This window comes from Pelecanus crispus, chromosome 11 (assembly GCF_030463565.1).
Source record: "Pelecanus crispus isolate bPelCri1 chromosome 11, bPelCri1.pri, whole genome shotgun sequence".
Lineage (NCBI taxonomy): Eukaryota > Metazoa > Chordata > Aves > Pelecaniformes > Pelecanidae > Pelecanus > Pelecanus crispus.
The window spans coordinates 27,606,997-27,626,559 of NC_134653.1; the positions used below are offsets into that span (position 1 = coordinate 27,606,997).

The 19,563-nt window shown below is 40.2% G+C and overlaps 1 protein-coding gene across 3 annotated transcripts; it reads left to right on the forward strand.

Moving 5' to 3' along the window:
• Window positions 1-743: 743 nt before the first annotated feature.
• SMPD4 (sphingomyelin phosphodiesterase 4) lies at window positions 744-19,184 on the forward strand. Of its 3 annotated transcripts, XM_075718238.1 has the most exons (19): window positions 744-782; window positions 1,071-1,157; window positions 1,649-1,791; window positions 1,942-2,017; window positions 2,893-3,001; window positions 3,616-3,668; window positions 4,243-4,394; window positions 6,203-6,335; window positions 6,945-7,016; window positions 10,539-10,628; window positions 13,162-13,307; window positions 13,780-13,870; window positions 14,879-14,979; window positions 15,275-15,438; window positions 16,144-16,349; window positions 16,911-17,144; window positions 17,905-18,036; window positions 18,203-18,331; window positions 18,809-19,184. In XM_075718238.1, exons 1-19 carry the CDS (start codon window positions 744-746, stop codon window positions 19,133-19,135), a joined length of 2,484 nt encoding a protein of 827 aa, XP_075574353.1. In that variant the 3' UTR covers window positions 19,136-19,184. The 3 variants fall into 3 exon arrangements, with proteins under 3 accessions (XP_075574353.1, XP_075574354.1, XP_075574355.1); XM_075718239.1 differs by lacking the exon at window positions 10,539-10,628; XM_075718240.1 differs by lacking the exons at window positions 1,649-1,791; window positions 1,942-2,017; window positions 10,539-10,628.
• The last annotated feature ends 379 nt before the right edge of the window (window positions 19,185-19,563 follow it).

A 19,563-nucleotide genomic window follows, 5' to 3' on the forward strand; every position in this document is an offset into this window, starting at 1 on the left:
CCTCCACAGTATTGTGATTTTTTTCTACTACACCGTTTTTAAATTCCCCTGTAGTCTGGACGAAAACTATGCTTTGGAACAGTCAGGAAGTACGTATTAGCAACGAGGTCTGTCTGTGTTCACACCGCTTTTAATTGCCTCACAAGATGCTCTCTCCGGACACCAATATCTGAGCAAGTGATGGCTTCAGCTTCAACACCACCAAACCCCAGGCTGCTGAGGGCTTGTCTGACCGCGGTCCCTTTTGGGGCCTTTTGGGCCTTTTGGGACCTTTTTGGGACCCTTTTGGGTCCCTTTTTGGTCCCTTTTGTCTTGCGATACCCTTCATTTTTAACAGCTCTCCAGGTAGGCCCGCGGAAGAAGCCCCCGGAGCCCCCCACAAAGCACACGGGTTCTGGGAAGGGGCCGAAAGCCACCCGGGCCGCCGCCACCCCGCAGGCCGGAGCAGAGCCCACCCCTCAGCGCAGCCGCGTCGGAGGGGGAACCGCGGTGGGGCCGTCACCGTGGCAACAGCGGCACGCGCCCCTCTACCAGGCGCGGTGGCCGCAGGGGGCGGCGTCATCGCGGCGCGCCGGGCGAGAGTGGTGACGCAGAAGGGCCGCGCCGGCGCCGAGCGCGGGAGGAGGCGGCCGGGAGGCGGCCGGTGCCGCGGTCCTGCCGGGAAGCCTTAACGGCCGTTTCCGCTCCTCTTCCTGCAGCGCGGCCCGGAAGCAGGCGGCCCGCCGGTCGGCGTGAGAGGCGGCATGGCCGGCCCGCACCTGCAGCAGCCCAGCTTCCTGCTGGTGGGTGGGGAGCGGCGGGCGGTCACCGGGCAGGCGCCACAGCGAGCCCGCCGGGCCCTGCCGAGCGGCGCGGGGCGTCCCGTTTCGGTTGGACGCGCGGTTTCTGGTTAACTGTCGGCTTTGTTATATGCCTGTGAAGTTAGAAGGTCGGTCAGTGTTACTTCAGCCGTATCAATAGGAATGCTGTACCGGAGGAGTGGCGTAGTTAGGGGATTTTTACGTCATGGCCGTGATAAATGTTGTCCTTTCTGGCAGCGGTGGTCTGATTTCCCTTATGATTTGTAACAGGCCACGCTGAAGGCAGATTGCATAAACAAGCCGTTTGTTCAGAGGTGCCACGATCTGGAGACGGTCATTGAGGAGTTTCCCGCCAAGGTGAGCAGTTGCTGCCTTTTCAGAAGCTCAGTGCCTGGTATATTTCAGGGGAATTTGCTTTTTTCATATTACTATTTTCTTTGTTCCTATTTCTCTTATCAAGAGTTTTGAAGACCCCAGGTGAAACAGTGGGAATCTAGTGTTTCCCAGGAGTTAAAAACCTTTTCTAGTCATTAGAAGATTGACTGCACTTCATTGATACCTTTCAGCCTCAATTTATGAGGAAAACTAGTTTTAAAAGTGTGACAAATAATTGCATGCGATGCTGATGAGTATCATTGGAACTTTAGTAGGATCAGAAATCAGGACAGATTTCCTGTAATGGCGATATTATAATACATTGTTTTGAATGGAAGCTCTGCCCAGTGATAATCTGGAAACAGTCATAAATAGCTGGCAGACAGTATTTTCATGCATTCTAGTACGTGCAACAGAGATTGTTCAAGTGAGGAACTGTACACATTAACTATTTGTGTCTGTTTTCCTTAAAGGAACTACATGGCATCTTCCCATGGCTGGTGGAGAGCATTTTTGGTAGCCTGGATGGCATCATCGTAGGCTGGAATCTTCGCTGTTTGCAAGGAAGAACAAATCCTACCGAATATTCTGTGGCTTTGGATTTCCTGGATCCCAGGTAAATTCATTCGTTTCAGCACAGATTAAAAAATATATGGTGAACAAATAACCAGTGTTTGACCTTTTCCCATTGTACAAACGTAAGTTCACAAATGTGAGACAGGAGAGGATACTTACCGTGGATTTTCTTTCTGATGCTTGTTTACAGTGGCCCAATGATGAAGCTAGTTTACAAACTCCAAGCAGAAGAATACAGATACGATTTCCCAGTCTCATATCTTCCAGTGAGTAACTGAAAAATTTGTAAGAAGAGAATGTAGTTGTTGTTGCAGCTATTGGAACTTTGCACGTGCTTTATACGTATGGTTTGGTATAGATCAAAGTATAGCCTTGGTGTTCCAGGTTTAGAGCATAACTGTTTCTTTAAACGGTTACTAGAGGAGGAGAATTCCCAGCCATAAACTTAGTAGGAGATGGTGGTTGTCAGCAGCTAGATATTTGTGCTGGTCAGCCAAGAAAGCTGCAGTGTGATTCTTACCTTGTCCCCAGCGAAAGTCATGTGCTTTATCTTGGTTACCAATAGTTGCAGGATTGAAAATAGTTTTCCAAGCTCATCACAGAGCAGTGCCTTCCCTAGCTGCACTTTGTGCCCATGTGTTTGAAGGCTAACTGCTATCCTGGATACGAAGTATAACATTTCAAACAAAAATGTTTATCTGCAAGTTGTTTTACTATGTTTCTTCCATTGCTACCAGCTACCTGCTATCTAGAAATTGATTCAGATAGTTCTACAGCCTTTAACAAAAGGAAACATCATTTAAGTGTATAGTAATTGCTGGTCCACAGCTCAGTTACCCTAACAAAACCATCAGCCATCAGACAAACACCAGTCTTCTGCTGTGCCCACTCCAACTGTAAAAGTCTTGGTGAAGGCTCATTTTTTTTTCTTCTTATACTGAATACTCACTTTCAGTGAGAAAGTTGGCAGTTATCTGAAGAGTATGCATTTGCATGAGGAATTACTGTAATGCAGTAAAATTCCACTGAGCTGAATGTAGATACAATCCCAGAATGCTGGCGTGCAGCAGAACTTCACTATCTGAAAACATACTGTGCAAGTATGCTGAGTAGCCTGATTAATATTTCGTTACTCTTTCAGGGCCCCGTGAAGGCTTCAATACAAGAGCAAGTCCTACCTGAATGCTCTTTGTACCACAACAAAGTCCAGTTTCCTTCATCTGGTGGTTTAGGTTTGAATTTGGCTCTTAGTATCCTTTTAACAGTTGGATATTTCATTCCTTTTAAACATCTAAAACTGAGACATTACAAAGCATTTCTGTTGTATATTTATTATGTGTCTGTGGTAAGTCACTGTCATGCTGAAGAGTTTGGGCTGATAAGAAATGTTTAGATTCCAGTGAAAAATAAACTTGTCCTCTTCATATAAACCCTTGTGGGGGAATTTCTGGCCTTATTCAAGTCAGCAACAAAATTCCCAGTGATTTCAGTAGAGCCTGTATTTCACAATTTTTGTTTTCGTAACTACTCATAGTTTATGTAATATGATAGAAAAAGGGCATGTTAACTTTGCAGCTAGTGTACTTGGTGGAAGCAGTCTAGCTGCAGCTGTGCTGTTTGCAGTTTGAGATAGTCAAATGTGCTAAGAAAAGTAATGCAAACACACCTTGCCCCAAAGAGAAAACCTCAATTACCAACATTTCACTCAGTTGGAAAGCAAGAAAGCAAAGCTGAATTTGCTGTTAAGCTCTAGCAAGTTAATTTAGGATTGACAAAATAAAAATTTAATGTCTAGTCAGCATCCCCAGATATCTGACAGCTGTACCTGGTTTTTATTATCTGATCCTTGACTCTGTTCTTCCAGATCCATTTGAATATTACATGTTTTACTTTGCAATTAGTTTGATTACACAGAAGGTAAGTACCTTTTGCAATTTTTCCCTTAAAATAGTATTAGCCTTTCTTTACAATGCTTTAAGAGCCTGCAGAGATGCTCTCCAGCTAAATTAACAGCAGTTTTATCTGTACTTTTAGAACTTGGTTCAGGTGATGATGTAAGACTGGATAATAAACAAAATACCCACCTTAGATAGACCAGTAAGCAGTCTGTCCAACAACATGTCAACATGGAGCAGGCAGTGGCTTCCAAATGGGTTTCCTACCCCTCTATCCAATAACACCATTTATACAGTCATAACTGCAGCTTTGTACTATGGTGTCTGGTTATTTGAGTCCTCTTCCTGTTGTTACCTGTGCTATATAACACTGCAGTCTTCTCATACTTGGTTACATTCACTGCTACAGCAACAGTTCTCTTAGAGTTAGCTACTTTACCTTTGCTCCAAAGTGTCTTTGTTGTCAGTTCACCCTTTATAATTACAGGCTTCTGCTTTTTTATACTAAATGGGTCTGGCTGTGTAGTAGGCACTCCCTAGCAGTGGCTTAAAGTAACAGTATGTAACTCCAGGTATATCCTGTGTGTCTGTTTCAGAACTCACCCGTCACCCATCATGTCAGCCCTTCCAACAGTGCTTATTTCATCTTGGTGGACACATACCTGAAGTGTTTCTTACCCACAGAAGGAAGTGTCCTTCCTCCACCTTCTTCAAATCCTGGGGGAGCCATCCCTTCCCCGACTCCCAGGTAATGACTACGGTGCCAGAGGCATATTGTGGGAACAGCGCTTACAAAATAATTACAAAAATTAAATAGATTTATGTTCACTTAATTGTACCATAAAGGTTTCTTTTGAAAGTCTGAAAGGAGCAGAAAAGGCATGTACAAGCAACAAAAATTCATCAGTTCAGCAACTCCGGTTGTGTTTTGTGCCCTGCAACTGGAGTAGGACAGATCTGACTGTACTTGACAGTAGTTTTTACTGTCTTCAGTTACATATGGTATGTAGTAAAGATGGCACTGGTGATAACCACTGTTACAAGGAAACTTGCATCTTTCATTAATGTTGCTATAAAGCCAGGCAACTTGGCAGTTGGTCATTTTGTTTCAGGTCTGAGGTTGCCATCCTTAATTGTTTAATGCTCTCGTTACCTATTTTGCAGTTCTTTGAAATTGCTGTGTCAGGACCATGTTTGTAGCTTTGTTGCAGACTGATAGTGCTCGTAGGTTTCTTAGTTCATAACTTCCTGATATAAAAAGCCAAGACACATATTAGTAATCAAATCATATAATGAGTGACTGCATGTCAGGTGACTTTTTGTATGGCAACAGATTAAGCTATTTAGCCACAGTCGGAAAGGAGAGGATGAAAGATTTTTGACCGCTTACTGAAGTTCTGTGTGTCTCTGATAATGGCATAAAAACAAACTCACAAAGTTGAAGTGAAAATTCTCCAATACAAGAACCCAGTCTTTTGTTCTTTGTAATGGCTAAGTGTGTGAAAGTCCACATTTTCAAAATTAGTTTTGCTACTCGAATTTATAAAATGTTATCAATATTAACAATTTTATACAAATGTGTCCTGGTTTTGGCTGGGATAGAGTTAATTTTCTTCCTAGTAGCTGGCATAGTGCTGTGTTTTGGATTTAGGATGAGAATAATGTTGATAACATGTTGATGTTTTAGTTGTTGCTAAGTACTGCTTATGCCAGTCAAGAACTTTTCAGCTTCCCATGCTCTGCCAGGTGCACAAGAAACTGGGAGGGGGCACAGCCAGAATAGCAACCCAAACTGACCAAAGGGCTATTCCATACCATATGATGTCATGCTCAGTATAGAAACTGGGGGGGGTTGGCTGGGGAGTAGCGATCGCTGCTTGGGAATTGGCTGGGTATCGGTCGGTGGGTGGTGAGCAATTGCATTGTGCATCACTTCCTTTGTATATTATTATTATTATATTGTTAATATTATCATTACTATTTTACTTTATTTCAATTATTAAACTGTTCTTATCTCAACCCAGAAGTTTTCTCCCTCTTAACTCCTCTGATTCTCTTCCCCATCCCACGGGGGCAGGGGAAGTGAGCAAGCGGCTGCATGGTGCTTAGTTGCTGGCTGGGGCTAAACCACAACAAAATGTAAAAATAAATAGCCATTATATTTTGTATAATTGCATTTTAAATACCGATTTTCATGGTCTGTTGAGCCTTAGCATATACCTAGGAAAATACAGATCAGGTGAATTATGAGCATGGAAGGCAGAGTGAAAGAAAACAAACCAAATAGGAGAAAGTAAAAAAATATGTATTATTGAACATAACATCAGGTCTGTGTAAAGCTAGTTCAATGCAGTATGAATAGTGATGTAGTGTTTATAGTTAAAGTGACTAGTAATTATAACATGTTGCAGAAGTCTGAAATGTGTAATCAACTATGCAGTTCTACTTTACTTAAAGACTGTTTTCCAGTTTATAAACCAGTGATTAAAAGCAATGATATATTTTCTTGTACTGAGGCTTACTGACTTCAGTATTTCCATTCATTTTTCTTTAAAGGTCTCCAGCAGTGCCTTTCACTTCCTATGGCATGCATCACACCAGCTTGCTGAAACGGCATATTGCCCATCAGCCTTCTGTGAATGCTGACCCAGCTTCCCAGGAGATCTGGAGATCAGAAACGCTGCTTCAGGTAGGTTGGATTTAAGGAAGAAAATACCCCACAACATTTCTTGCTGCTAACTGAGGAATCTCTTCATTTTAAACCAGAGACGGTTATGCCATTTTGCTTTAGCTTGGTTTTGGAATTGAGCAGTGCAGCTGTTGTTTTCTGTTAGTGAAACAGAGAACCACTGTGAAGCTGTTAAGTTGTAATTTAGAAAGGCACTTAATATCTTTTTTTTTACACTGCATATCTAACATCATATCTGGTCTCAAGCATTTGAGTAATTGTTTCCAGAAAAGTGTCTAAACCTTTTTTTTTTTTATCTTACATCAGTTCTATGCTCTAAGCAAAGGTTGAGCACAGACAAGTTGGTTCTGTCCACTGTGAAGGAAAGGGAAAGGAGAATCTGAACTTTAACTGAATTATTGACGCTTAGTGGGTGCTAGCAGTATGCCAACTCAGTCATTTGCACTGACATGATGATAACCTGAAATATCTCTGAATAGGTGCCTGTCTGTTTACAAGTACAGCTTAGTTTTCCAATTATATGCTACGGTCTTCCCTTATATGTAGCTTGTGATTGACAAGTCCTGGATTATTTCTCTTTCCCTAGCTGGTAAAATATTTGTTTTGCAGATCTTTGTTGAAATGTGGCTTCATCATTATTCACTGGAAATGTATCAGAAAATGCAGTCCCCTCATGTCAAGGTAATAGTTTGTACTTCATGAGCATCATCTGATGGTTGACCTCTATCTTGGGGTAAATCTATTCTGTGGAGACGTATTTTGGTGTATTGGTCCAAAGGAAAAAAAAAAAAAAATCGGAGTATCTACATGAGTGTGTCAAAATTGCTAATCCAGATATGAAGAATGTTGTGAGTAAGTGTGAATTTGCCTTCATTACAGAAGTTGTGTTGGTTTTGTTTTGTTTTTTGTAAAAGACAAGTTTGTGGGATGGTCACAACAATCTGAACAGCAATAATCAATCTACTAATGACCAGGAAGATACCATTATAAAACCATAGTGTTAAATCCCACTGGGGCAACATGGCTGCTAAAAATAGCTAAAACTGATTTCCAGCAGTGATAGCAACTGTTACTGAAATACCAATTAGTCATTTCTAAGATCTGTAACCATTTTTTAGCATAAATCCAAATTAAAAAAGGAGCTCTTACTAAACTGTCCTTCAGTGTTAAGTGAATAAGCAATTTTTGTTGTTTCATATTCTGAAATATGCTTTTCACCATAATGGTGTCAGAAGCAGTTCTGTGGCTACGAGTTCAGAATATCTTACAAGCTCTTGCTCAGATAATACACTGTTTTAAGCAGTTTGTGGTGGCCTGTTCAGTAACAAACTACTGCATGTAAAAACTAAGTGTTGGGGAGGCTAAGATCAAAGGCATTATAAATATAAAGGGAATTTGAAGGAGAAAATGTTGATCCTCTGAATTCCCTCTGGGTCACAGTGGGACTTTGGTAGAAGGGGAGAGAAATATAAAAGCTACTTGGGATTTATTCCTGTGTGAAAGAGCAATATGAGAGTTGATTGACTAAGAAATTCTGATCCTTCATTCCACAGGCTATGGCTATAAAAATAAGAAACATATTTATATTTTGCTAGGGAAAAACATTGGAGAGCCGAAGTGTGATGGGTTTTGTCTTTTATTCTTAAAGTTGAGGTCAAAGTGCAAATGCACTAATGTTGCAAAGTCTCCACTTGGGACTCCCAGCAGCATGGCTGTGCACCTGTGATGGAAAGGCTTTGCTTGAAGTACCTTTGGTCTGTCTGTCTGTCCAGTCTCTGTGCATCAAGCGCTGTGCGTAGGCCAGAAATAATGATTGCTTTAAACTTCTCTCCTCTGTTCACCCTCTGTATTTCAGATGCTCTCTTCTAACACTAGGGAGCAGCAGTTATAGACAATGACTATCAATGTTATGGTGGAATAGGGCCTAGGTAGAGCTTAAAGTTCTCCGAAATCATCACTTCAGGATCCTTCACAAGGTGTGTTGAGCCACAGCTTGAGGCCGTAACTCCCTGATAGTATTGTAATTTCATCTTTGATGGAAAGTAATAGTGTGCATGTAAAAAAGGAAGTCTTCACTCTGTGGGGGTTAGAACACCTGAATAGGGGACTGGAATTCCCTGTGACATGCGTAAATGGACGAAAGATCCCTCCTGCAGGACTGAGGAAAGGTTCCAGATCAGTTGGGGACAGGGCCGTTCATAAGCCTGTGATACTTAAACTAAGCTTTGTAGACTGGTCTTGGGGTGGGCTGAAGGAGAATAGTCTGCTTCATAGTTCCTCAGATGAGGAAGTAGAATATGCAGAAATGCAAGTTTTGTTTTAACATAGGGGTTAACGGACTTGACTGGAAACCCAAGATCACCCTAAACCTTATTCTTAAAATTATTAATAATTATGCAGGCTCACTTGATTCCATTTTGCCTTCTGTGCATTTGGAAGGAGGGGTAATTAGTGACCATTCATCTCTGAATCTAGACCTGTTTGACCATCAGTGACTTGAAATGGCTACATACCTGTATTGGAAGGTGGGATGAGGTTCCACAGAACTTGCTCTTTCTTTGTCCAGCAGCCAGACCTGTTCGCTTTGATGTGCCAAGCGAGATCCCAGATATGTAACGGTCCTGTGAAGTGCCTCAAGGAATGATACATTTTCCTTAAACCTTGTTAATGCCATCGTAGATGTCTCTTTACAAGTAGAAGGCAGTGGAATGGGAATAAATAGTAAATAACTTCTTTTGAGAAGATGTACTTCTTTTCTACTTTACTGCTTTGAATTCTTTCTGGGTCTGGTGTGAATCTGAGGTTGACACTATTTGCTATGCTGAGTTTCACCGTTTTCCCCATTAATTCAACTCTTTTCCCATTCTTTTATGTTGTCTATTTCCTTTTTCTTTCTCGGATGATCCAGAGCCCAAGTGTGCAGCAACTCTTTTCCTATTTCCTTCTGCTGTAATCACAATGAACCCTTAAAAAGAAATTTTTTTATAAAACTTTATGTAATGCTTCCTGACCTTCAAATACCAGGTGCCACAGACCCCAACACTGCATGTGGAACACCCATTAGACTACAGGCTCTTGCTGATTCTTGTGGCAGGCGAGTCAGTTATGAAGCAGACAATGTGTTTGAGCTGTTGGGAGCTTGCTGTAACAATCTTACCACTCTTAAGAGTGTAAAACCAAAAGATACCAAACTGGCACTAGAGGAGGTTGGGTAGAGGCTGTTCAAAGGCAGCAGAGGTGTGATCTGGAGAGTTAGTTTAGATGCCTGACAATAGTCATTGGGATCTGTGTAGTGCACATTTTTTGTTTTATGTTTTTTCATTAATTTCATACATGTGTGTCACTGGTGCTACAGTATCCTCTTCACCATCACATTGTCAAAAAATACTCTTTACCTTATTCATCCAAGAAAGGATCTGGCTGAGGCTTGCATCAGCATATAACACTGTATGTTAGGTACGTCTTTTGCCTTTTTAGACATGTGATGTTCCTGTAAAAGTAATTTCCTCTTTTGAGGAAATTCACAAGACCTGCAGCCTTCTCAAATGGCCTCTAAGTAGAAAGAGAAGTCAGAGGATTTCTCTGAACTGGAAACTTACTGGACAGGCTCACGGTGATTATAAAAGCCAAACTTGTTTTTCTTCCTGTTCCTTGGGAAGAAGAAAGTATAGACTTAGAGTTTCTTTGCTATATACAAACCCTGCTTCTCCAGCAGCACAGGAAGAAATGACAAAGTTTTCAAAATAGTATTAAAAAAGCTTGCAGAACACCTAACGCTTTTACTCCATTATTTAATAAAACACCATAACAGTGTGTAAATCCTTGTTGCTGCAGTTCAGTTAACTTCCAAAATGGGGGGTTTATTTGGCAAAAGCTCCATATTCCCTACTGGTACTTGATCTGAGGATAGCAAAGAGAGCAACCATAGCCACTTACAGCTATACTTTTTTTGACATCTACTCCCAGTTGTATTTCCAAGTTGATAAAGGGTATGAAATACTGTGGAATCAGTCTACTGAACACTAGAAAGAGGAGGATACTGTGGCTGCAGTTGTTATTGTGATATGTTGTCCCTGACTGTATTTGTGATGTTCATTTTTCCCCCCACCCTTCTTCCTTGGGCTCATTCTCACTTTTTTTTTCTCTTGCTCTCTTCTCTCCTTTTTTCCCTCCCCCCCTTCCTTTTTGTTTCTGTTGTCTCAGCTGGAGGTTCTCCACTACCGACTCAGTATCTCCAGTAAACACCATGGTAGTCCTGCCCAATCCAGCTACCAGGCCCTCCACGCATACCAAGTATTATCATCTTTTCATTTTGTTTCCTTTTTAAAAATCTTGTTCCATCATATAATCTGCAAAGTGTATTGGTGCTACCTGTACAGCAGCCTTTTCTGCTAAGGTGTGGTTTTACAACTTGATTGAGAATATTGCATTGAGATTTACTAAATTTTCAGTGAAAACAGATACTGAGAGGTATTAGCAAAGGTCAAGGAGAAAATAGTCAAAATCTACCATATTATGAGGACTAATTGGGAACTCCATTGAGAGATGCATTCTTATAATGCATTGTAGAAAGAGGCTTGTCAGCTATGCTGCCATTTTTTTGACACCAAAACTGGCTTCACCAATGGCAGATTTCTGCCCTTCACACACTAGTCATTTAAGCAAACCTTGCATGGAAGAGATCAGAATTTGCATGGCTGTCACCAAAAATTAAGGTAGGTAACATGTAAGTTCTTTTAGCCAGTGAAATGTCATTGGATTGTACTAAATTTGTAGTGGCAATGTGAACTTGACTGTCCAGTTTTGCAAAAGCACATGAATAGTACATTTGCAGATTGTTCAGGAAATGTGCATGCAGAAACATTCCTGTTGGAACAGACTGCTGATTCCTCTTTCCCTACTTCAGCCCTTTATTCATTGGGTCTTCATTTTGGGAAAGGGGAGGGCTGAGCATATGTACTATAAAGCTCTTCAGCATTACATGGAATTTTCCTGCTGTTTAATCCTTTTTTTTTTTTTTTTTTTTTTAATAAAGTGCTATGATATCTCAAGGTACTGCTTAGAAAGGAAAACAGGAACTACTACTTGTCTTTAAATCTTTTTTACTATTGTGTTTATCTAATTCTTGTGTTAAGAAAAGAATGGCATACATCTATCCTGTAAGCTAAGGTTTGACAACAAACACACCTGTGAGGAAAAATACTTTCTAAATCAGTAATGTTTGTAATGGTGCTGGATCCAGGCTAAGAGGAAATTACAAGAATTGCTAAGTGGAAAAACTACTAGCATCACCTGAAACGATGTATTGAAATAGCGGTACTAGTGGTTTTGTAAGTTCAAAAGGTGCCTTCAAGAGGAGCCTAGAATTTTTTTTAAATTACACCCTTTCAAGGCCTATAGCAAAGTACTCGACCTCTCTAATTGCTTTTGGAGATCCTGATCTAAACTCCTAGGATGAAGTAACTTCTCAGAGTTCTACCCCCTCATATAAACTCTCCTCAGGACTGTAGAAAACATGCTGACTTACCAAGAGCTGTAAAGAACACAAGACCAGCCTTCATTAGAACTGGTAACAGGTTATCCTCTCTCTTAGAAGAGTCTCAGATCTGGCTGTGCTACATGACTGTAGCTATCATCAAGCCTTGAATCTTTTCCTGGAGTGAACTTTGCAGTGTATTAAAAATCATAAGAGATTGTAAAAACACATCTGTGTTGCCTCAGGCATTGCAGAGAAAGGACACACACAGAACCTACCCACCTTTCCCCAGCCCTGGAACTACAGTTGAATGGATTTAAGAAGTGGAAGCTTTTTGTATACAAATGCCTGTGAGTCTCCTAGAGTCATATTCAGTCTTACCTCAGCATGGCTGCATTTGGCATCCTGGAAACATCTTGCAGCTATTGTCTAATACACTCTTCCAGCACCTTCCCTTATACTTGCAGATGTAACTTTTGTTTCATGTACGTTCTTCTCAACTTTTGAGAAACATGAGAGATGTGAAACTTAGAATACAAATGATATCTTAAAATCTGCCTTCAGTAGTGGATTGAGATTAGTTCACTACTCTTGAAGCAGATTATAGTAGCAAAGGAGTTAGTGATTTGTGCCCAGATTCTGCAGCAGACAAGCTCTGGTGCTGGACACCCAGGAGAACTAGCTCTTTTTTTACCTCATTCATCTCCCTGCTGTATCATACACTCACTTGTTTATTAGTAACATCACTGTGGCTCACCATCACTCCTTGTGCTACTCCCACCCAGGCTACTTCTACCCATAATGATAGAAGCAACAGGATCACACAGGACTTGAAGCAGTTCTTACTTTTACCATAACTCTTTCTAGGATTATTCTTTCTTATAAGACAGATGAGTACCAGCATAGGAAGGAGAATTCAGTAAAGCCAGCCAAGAGCATAAACAAAGGATCTGTTGTGCTGTCCACAGCAATGAACTTATAACCATAATGAAAGGCTGAATATTCTTTTTTCAGAAAGGGTAAGTTGAAATTTATAAGTTATTCTGTTTTTTAACACTAGTGTGAAATTCAATGTGTTAGAGTACTGTAGATACTTTTTCTTACAATCACATTACCAAAAATACACCACTGTTTCTTAGTGAACTGATGGCAGAAGATTGATGCAGCTTGTCCTGGGGCGCAAGTCAATCTAAAATCAGGTGGCACCAAACTACAGTGAAGAACCTAGAAGGAAGAGACCATGATTTCTTGTATTTTGATTCTGATCTGAGAATATAATTTTCCTGGATTATCTCCTGGACATTTAGCACATGATACTCATTATCTTCCTGTCTTTTGCTTTGAATCTAGGAGTCATTTAAGCCCACCGAAGAGCACGTGCTAGTGGTAAGACTGCTCGTGAAACATCTGCATGCTTTCAGCAACAGCCTGAAACCAGAGCCTCTCTCCCCTTCAGCCCATTCCCACACAGCCAGCCCACTAGAAGAGTTTAAAAGGTAGATGCATAAGCAGCCTGTCTCTGAAACATATAGAGCTTCTCCCTGAAAAGCTCTGCTTTCACCGAGAGGTTGAATTAGGTTGTTTTGATGGCTAAATGCAGGAGTACATTATTAAAAGTACATGAGAGCTAATGGATTATGTTTCTCACATCTACTAGATGGGGGGGCAGCTTCAGGAGGGGGGAATATCTTGCTATTTTACTAGTCTATATCTTGGCACAAGTCAGAGAAAAGAAAATGCTACTAGAGGATTCTGGCCAAGGTTAGTGGAGAATTTTATATTTATGTATTTGAGTTGAAATTCAATGGCCAGAAGTAGCTTCAGTTAAGAAAGAACAAATTTGGGTCAGTGCTTTCTGTATTTGCATTTGTGGAAGTGTGTTGGGTTGCTGGTTGGTTGGGTTGGGTTTTTTGTTTTTAAAATTAAATGCTAGTTTATACATATGACTGTCTTTGAATCTGTTTGCAGGGTTGTGATTCCTCGGTTTGTCCAGGAGAAACTTTATATCTTTCTGCAACACTGTTTTGGCCACTGGCCTCTGGATGCCTCTTTCAGAGCAGTACGTACCCACTTCTCTTTCTAAGTCTGTACTCAACAGAACTAGTAATTAGTTATTGCTGTTTAGCAGCTATTTCTTGGTCTTTAAACCAATTTTTTATAGAGCCGTGAAATTCTTTATATAACATGTACATTTAATGTTAGAGAAAGAGTGCCAATTAGACATAAGAAGGAAGTTGAATAGATCTTGGTGAGAGTTACTACAGGTTGTTGGCTGATTTTCCTGATGCTGAAAATGGCTGGTGGTGGAAAAGAAGTAGGTGTTACTCTTAAAACAGATACATTCTTACAGGTTCTTAATATATTATCTAATATGATAGGTCATAAGCAAAAGTAATACAGTATTAATTTACGATAGCAAGATACTGCAAATATTTCCTCCTGCAAGGAAGAAAAGAAATACATCAGACCACGACTCTTGGTAATTAATGTAGGACTTTAAAAATGCAGGACGTAACAGGGACAGATCTTGCTTATTAGACCTATAGTTAGCTATATCGCAGTGTTTGAGGTACATGTAAGGCAGAATGTCAGAAGAAATGTTTACAGAGGCCATGACAAACCTATTCTTGGCTTCAGTGCAATCAGGACTCCACTGTGTTTCCTCAGGGTGGTGAGTATGTCTATGCAGAAGATGAGCTGAAACGATATTAATGTAGCATCTTGTTTACTTACTTCAGTAGAGATTCAGTGAACACTATCAGAGCTGTTAAATGCACCTTAAATGTAGCTACCAACTAAGTTTTCTTTTTTTGTAGTAGCTGTTTGAGTGCCATCTCATTTGGGTATTACAGAAAATCCAGATTAGTCCTAATGAACGTGCACTTAGGTTTTTTTAGTTCTTTTTCAAAGATACTCAGATTACTAGAGAGAGCTTTATTCCTAAAAACTTTCAGGTGTCATTAAGAGAATATTCACTAGGTTTAAAAGAAACAAACAAAAAACCCTTTCTGTCTTCCTTTCCAAAAAGTATTGATACTCATATGTTTTTATGTGTAATTTTGCTTAGGTTCTTGAGATGTGGTTAAGTTACTTGCAGCCTTGGAGGTATGCTCCGGAAAAGCCGCCACAAAGTGCAGAACCCTTGCCTCGGAGCGTGTCAGAGAAGTGGTAAGGAGAAAAGCAGCTGTGAGTAATCTGAACAAGCCTCAAGTTTATGCAGATCCCAAGTAAAACAGCAGGATTTCAAGAACCATCCGCTAACCTGAATTAGCTTCCTGTACAAGATTAGAGATTATTTCTCACATGAGCTTTTGTTTTGAGAGGAATATTCTTTTGTCTCAGTGCAAATAGACCATCTTTCCAAAGACAGTATAAAACATTGCCTTAATGACTTGTTTGGCAGAAGACAAAATAACAATTATTTAAATAGCTGTACTCACAAATCCTGTACTCACTTTGACAGGGCTGCCTTCATTCAAGAAAACCTACTCATGTATACTAAGCTGTTTGTAGGATTTCTGAACAGAGCTCTTCGAACAGATTTGGTCAGTCCAAAAAATGCTCTCATGGTGTTCCGAGTAGCCAAGGTCTTTGCTCAGCCCAATCTAGCTGAAATGATCCTGAAAGGTAAATGGATATTTTGACACCTTATGCTGTCCTGTCTCAATCTTTCTTCACAATGGCTACATCTTACCTCAGAGGCACTGAGGTGAATAAACTTGCTCTCACATTTTGCATGCTATTTTGCCATTCAAAAGTCTGTGTGTTTTCACTAATGTTTGTAACATTGGTTTAATATGTCTATAGTTCTTTTCTAGCCACCATCATTTAGATTTCATTCCACGATTTTTCTTTAAAGAATGAAGAACACAATATTGGGTGTATACAGTAAAGTCAGTTTTTCTTACACTTGTCTTACTTGATCATTTACCTCAGGATTAAAACTTCCTATATCTCTAAAGGTATCTATACTTAGCAGAATAGCTAGTCATGTATGCACTTCAGGATAATTAGGATACAGTAAATTTGGGAGAGGGAAGATTTGAGAAGCATCAATGTCTGAAGCATCATGATTCTCCACTGCTTTTGTTGAAAAGAAAGTTACAGGCTCAACTGTATGGTCTGCATTTAAATGCACTCTAACATTTTCTGCTGTGGGCGGAGAGAATTAAATGAAAAAAAAAAGGTAATTAAGGGTGCTCTCCCCCTAGAACTGCCTGCCTATCTAAAAGCAAGTTGCCTAGCAGCCTTAAGATGCTTTGTAGCTAGACCTTCCCCAGGCAAAACCAGGAGTGTTATGTAACCATCTTCACTACTTTTCTCAAATTCTAGGAGAACAGTTATTCCTGGAGCCAGAACTTGTTATTCCCCATCGTCAACACCGACTTTTTATGACCCCCACACTTGGTGGGAGCTTCTTCTCATCATGGCCTCCAACTATTACAGATGCCTCATTTAAGGTGAAGAGTCACGTTTACAGCCTGGAAGGCCAGGACTTCCAGTATAAACAGATGTTTGGTACAGAAGTCAGGAATTTGGTAAGCAACATGTTTCTTGTCAGCTGTCTTTCTACTTTGATGGGTGTTTTCTCAGTGCTGAGCATCCATATTATGAGAAATTAAGAGTGGAAAACCACACCCTGCACTACTGTATAATTAAGTTTGCTCTTGGTGACTTCTGGAACCTGAGAGGTCTCAATCCACCACAGTTGTAAATATCTGCTTGCTCTTTGCTAAATAAGAAGTTAATGTAACGGCTTGCAGCCTTGGAGTAGTGTATTGCGAGTATTTCCTCTCAGACATGCTTACTGTGAACTTCTGATTCACTGTATTGATTAATACCCATCAGCAAGGAGGAAAAAAAAGCAGCTGAAAAACCTAAGAAGCACTCAAGTTTCTTACATGCTTCAACGTCAAAGAACTACCTTTGCCCTATTGGAAATGCAACTAACAGTCTTAGCACAAGTCTGCATGAGCTAAGAGAGTGAGTTTGCTGGGTTTGGTCTCACTGCCAGGTACCAAGGCACAGTTTTATCCATGTGTTGATGCTTAGTGGTCCTTTATGTTAGTCCCACACAATTAATTTTTTTTGTGTTTTAGGTGTTAAAACTGGCTCAGTTAATTTGCCAGGCGCAGCAGACAGCAAAATCCATATCAGACCATTCTGCAGAGACAACAGCTAGCCAGTCCTTCTTTTCATGGTTTAGATTTACACCATCCGAGATGAATGGCTCCTACACAGGCAGTGACCTTGATGAAATTGGGCAAGACAGCATCAAAAAAACAGATGAATATTTAGAGAAGGCACTGGAATACTTGTGCCAAATCTTTAAGGTACGTAACATCTTTCTAAGAACTTCCCCTATGTGGCAGTGTGAACAAGAGTCAGGACTCCTCAAATGTACTTCTGTCACTCTTGTACTTTGTGGGGTCACAAAGCCATCCAGAGACCCTGCTGGCAAATTTTGTGGTAAATGTCTTCAGGTTTGACTTTACCTGACCACTTCAAAACTGCTTTCTATATAGATAGAGCTAGATGCTCTGAATTTCTGAATATTAAGCCCACTTTGTTTCAAGTGACCACTCTTTTGGACTATAGTTTATACCAAACCTGTCTCTTTACTTGTTCCTGTTCTCATGTTTACAAACAGGCAAGACATGGCTTAAATTTTAAAAACAGTCCACTATCTTCTAAATGTAAGGAGCTATAAAAATACAACATGTACAACATAGATGAATGGATGAACTAGAAATAGGCTGTTTCTTTGGTTAAACTTAAAAGAACAGATTAATTTCTCTGTCAGCCACACTCCCTTGTGCAGAACTGACCCAGGAGAAGGTAGCTATTTGACAGCTCTCAAGGAGTAAGGGACATATAAACCAGAACACCTCTGTTAGATTTGATGAGCACAGACAAGAAATCTGGAGGCTTTTATCTCCTTTTAATATCTAACTGAGGTGCTATTAGGCAGTTCTTGGTATCTTGCTGGTTGTCAAAGTGGAACTGCTAAGGAGTTTGTGAAGGGAGAAAGAAATGAAACAGAAGAATGGGTTGATCAAACACATGCTTTAGAACTGTGTTATTCTTGAGTAGCTGAATGAAGCCCAGCTGACCCAGATGATGATGAAGTGTGGGACAGCTCAAGACGAGAATGGAAAAAAACAGCTTCCAGACTGCATTGAAAGTGAGGATGGCCTTATTCTTACACCCCTTGGCAGGTACCAGGTGAGAGAAGAAAGATTCCATATAGCTACCCTAGATTGTTCTTTTAAAAACAAGTTGTCCTTCTACATTAACAGAAATGCAATTTATCTGGTCCCAAGAGAGGTGCCCGTATAATGGCATTTCAAGTGGGAGCTACAAGGTAAGGGGTTTATTTTCCTGTTTCTAGATCATAAATGGCTTACGCAGATTTGAGGTGCAGTATCAAGGAGATACTGAACTTCAGCCCATCCGAAGCTATGAAAACGCCACTCTTGTCCGCCTCCTATTTCGTTTATCCTCAGCACTTAACGAAAGGGTAAGTACAGCATTGCCTCCTTTTATATTTTCCATTACAAATTTCTGTTATTCTCTGCACCTGCACATATATGACACTAGGTTTGTTCTTGCTCTGTCTCCTTTATTGTGGTCTAGATGGGTATTTCCTAATAGTATCAGGCCTGCTTCTCTACCTGTAGTTCTGCTTTTCCTACACAAAACATTAATAAATAACATTTTAAATGTATTCTTTATGCTTGATGAACAAAGGGAGTATCATTCAGAATGAATGTTGCTAAAACAGGAAAAGCAAATCTTTTTCTTCCTATAGATATGATAGATAAAAAGCAAGTCTGCACTAAAGCAGTTCTACTATGTAAAAGTCCATTTTGATATTTTTTTCCTCTATTTCCTATAATCCTCATCCTATAAATGAAGAAAATTGTAAAATAAGTTGCACTTACTTTCTGACAGTAATTATAGTAGCATACTAATGTTTAAACTCTTCTTACCTCAGTTTGCTGATCAGATGGATGTGCTGTGCTCCAGGGAAGATTTTGTTGGCAGACTTTGTCGCTATCATCTTACCAACCCCCACCTCATACAGAAAATCAGGTACAGTCCCGTGGTGATGGACAGAACAAGCCACAACTGGGGACCAAGAATCAGTCTGAGGTTTCTGGCTAGCTACAGGACTCTCATTTCTTTGCTGATGATCTACTTCATTGCATCATGGTTTTACATTGGGCCAGTGGGCTGCTCATTCATTATCCTGATTGGATATTTTCTTTATGCCATAATAATGACTCTTTTCTCTGAAGGATGGAAACCACATGAACACTAATTTCCTTCTCTCAGCTTACACTTGTAAAAATAAATGTTTTAAGGTTGAGCCTGGGATTCAATGACTAAAATGTCTGAATTATCATATCAGATCTTCCTAAAGTATTTTTTAATATTAAAAAGTTACTTGAGTTTTATAAACAATGATGTGGTCTTGTGGAGATAATCAATGTAAATTTTATTTTTATAAAAGTGTTCCTATGGAGTCTAGTGAATCCTTTTTTTTTTTTGAGGGGGGGGGAAGCAAGAAAGCCTTTAAAAACCTGTCACCTTTTCTTGCAGTGTGTCTTGACCCCAGGGCTGTTGATGACCTACACTCAGTAACTCAGAGCCATACTTTAATCAAGAGCACTCTGGTCAGCTTATGCAGAAAAGTGGAATAGCGGAGGGTCATTTAGTTTGATCTAGAAATACAGTTTCTTCTGAACC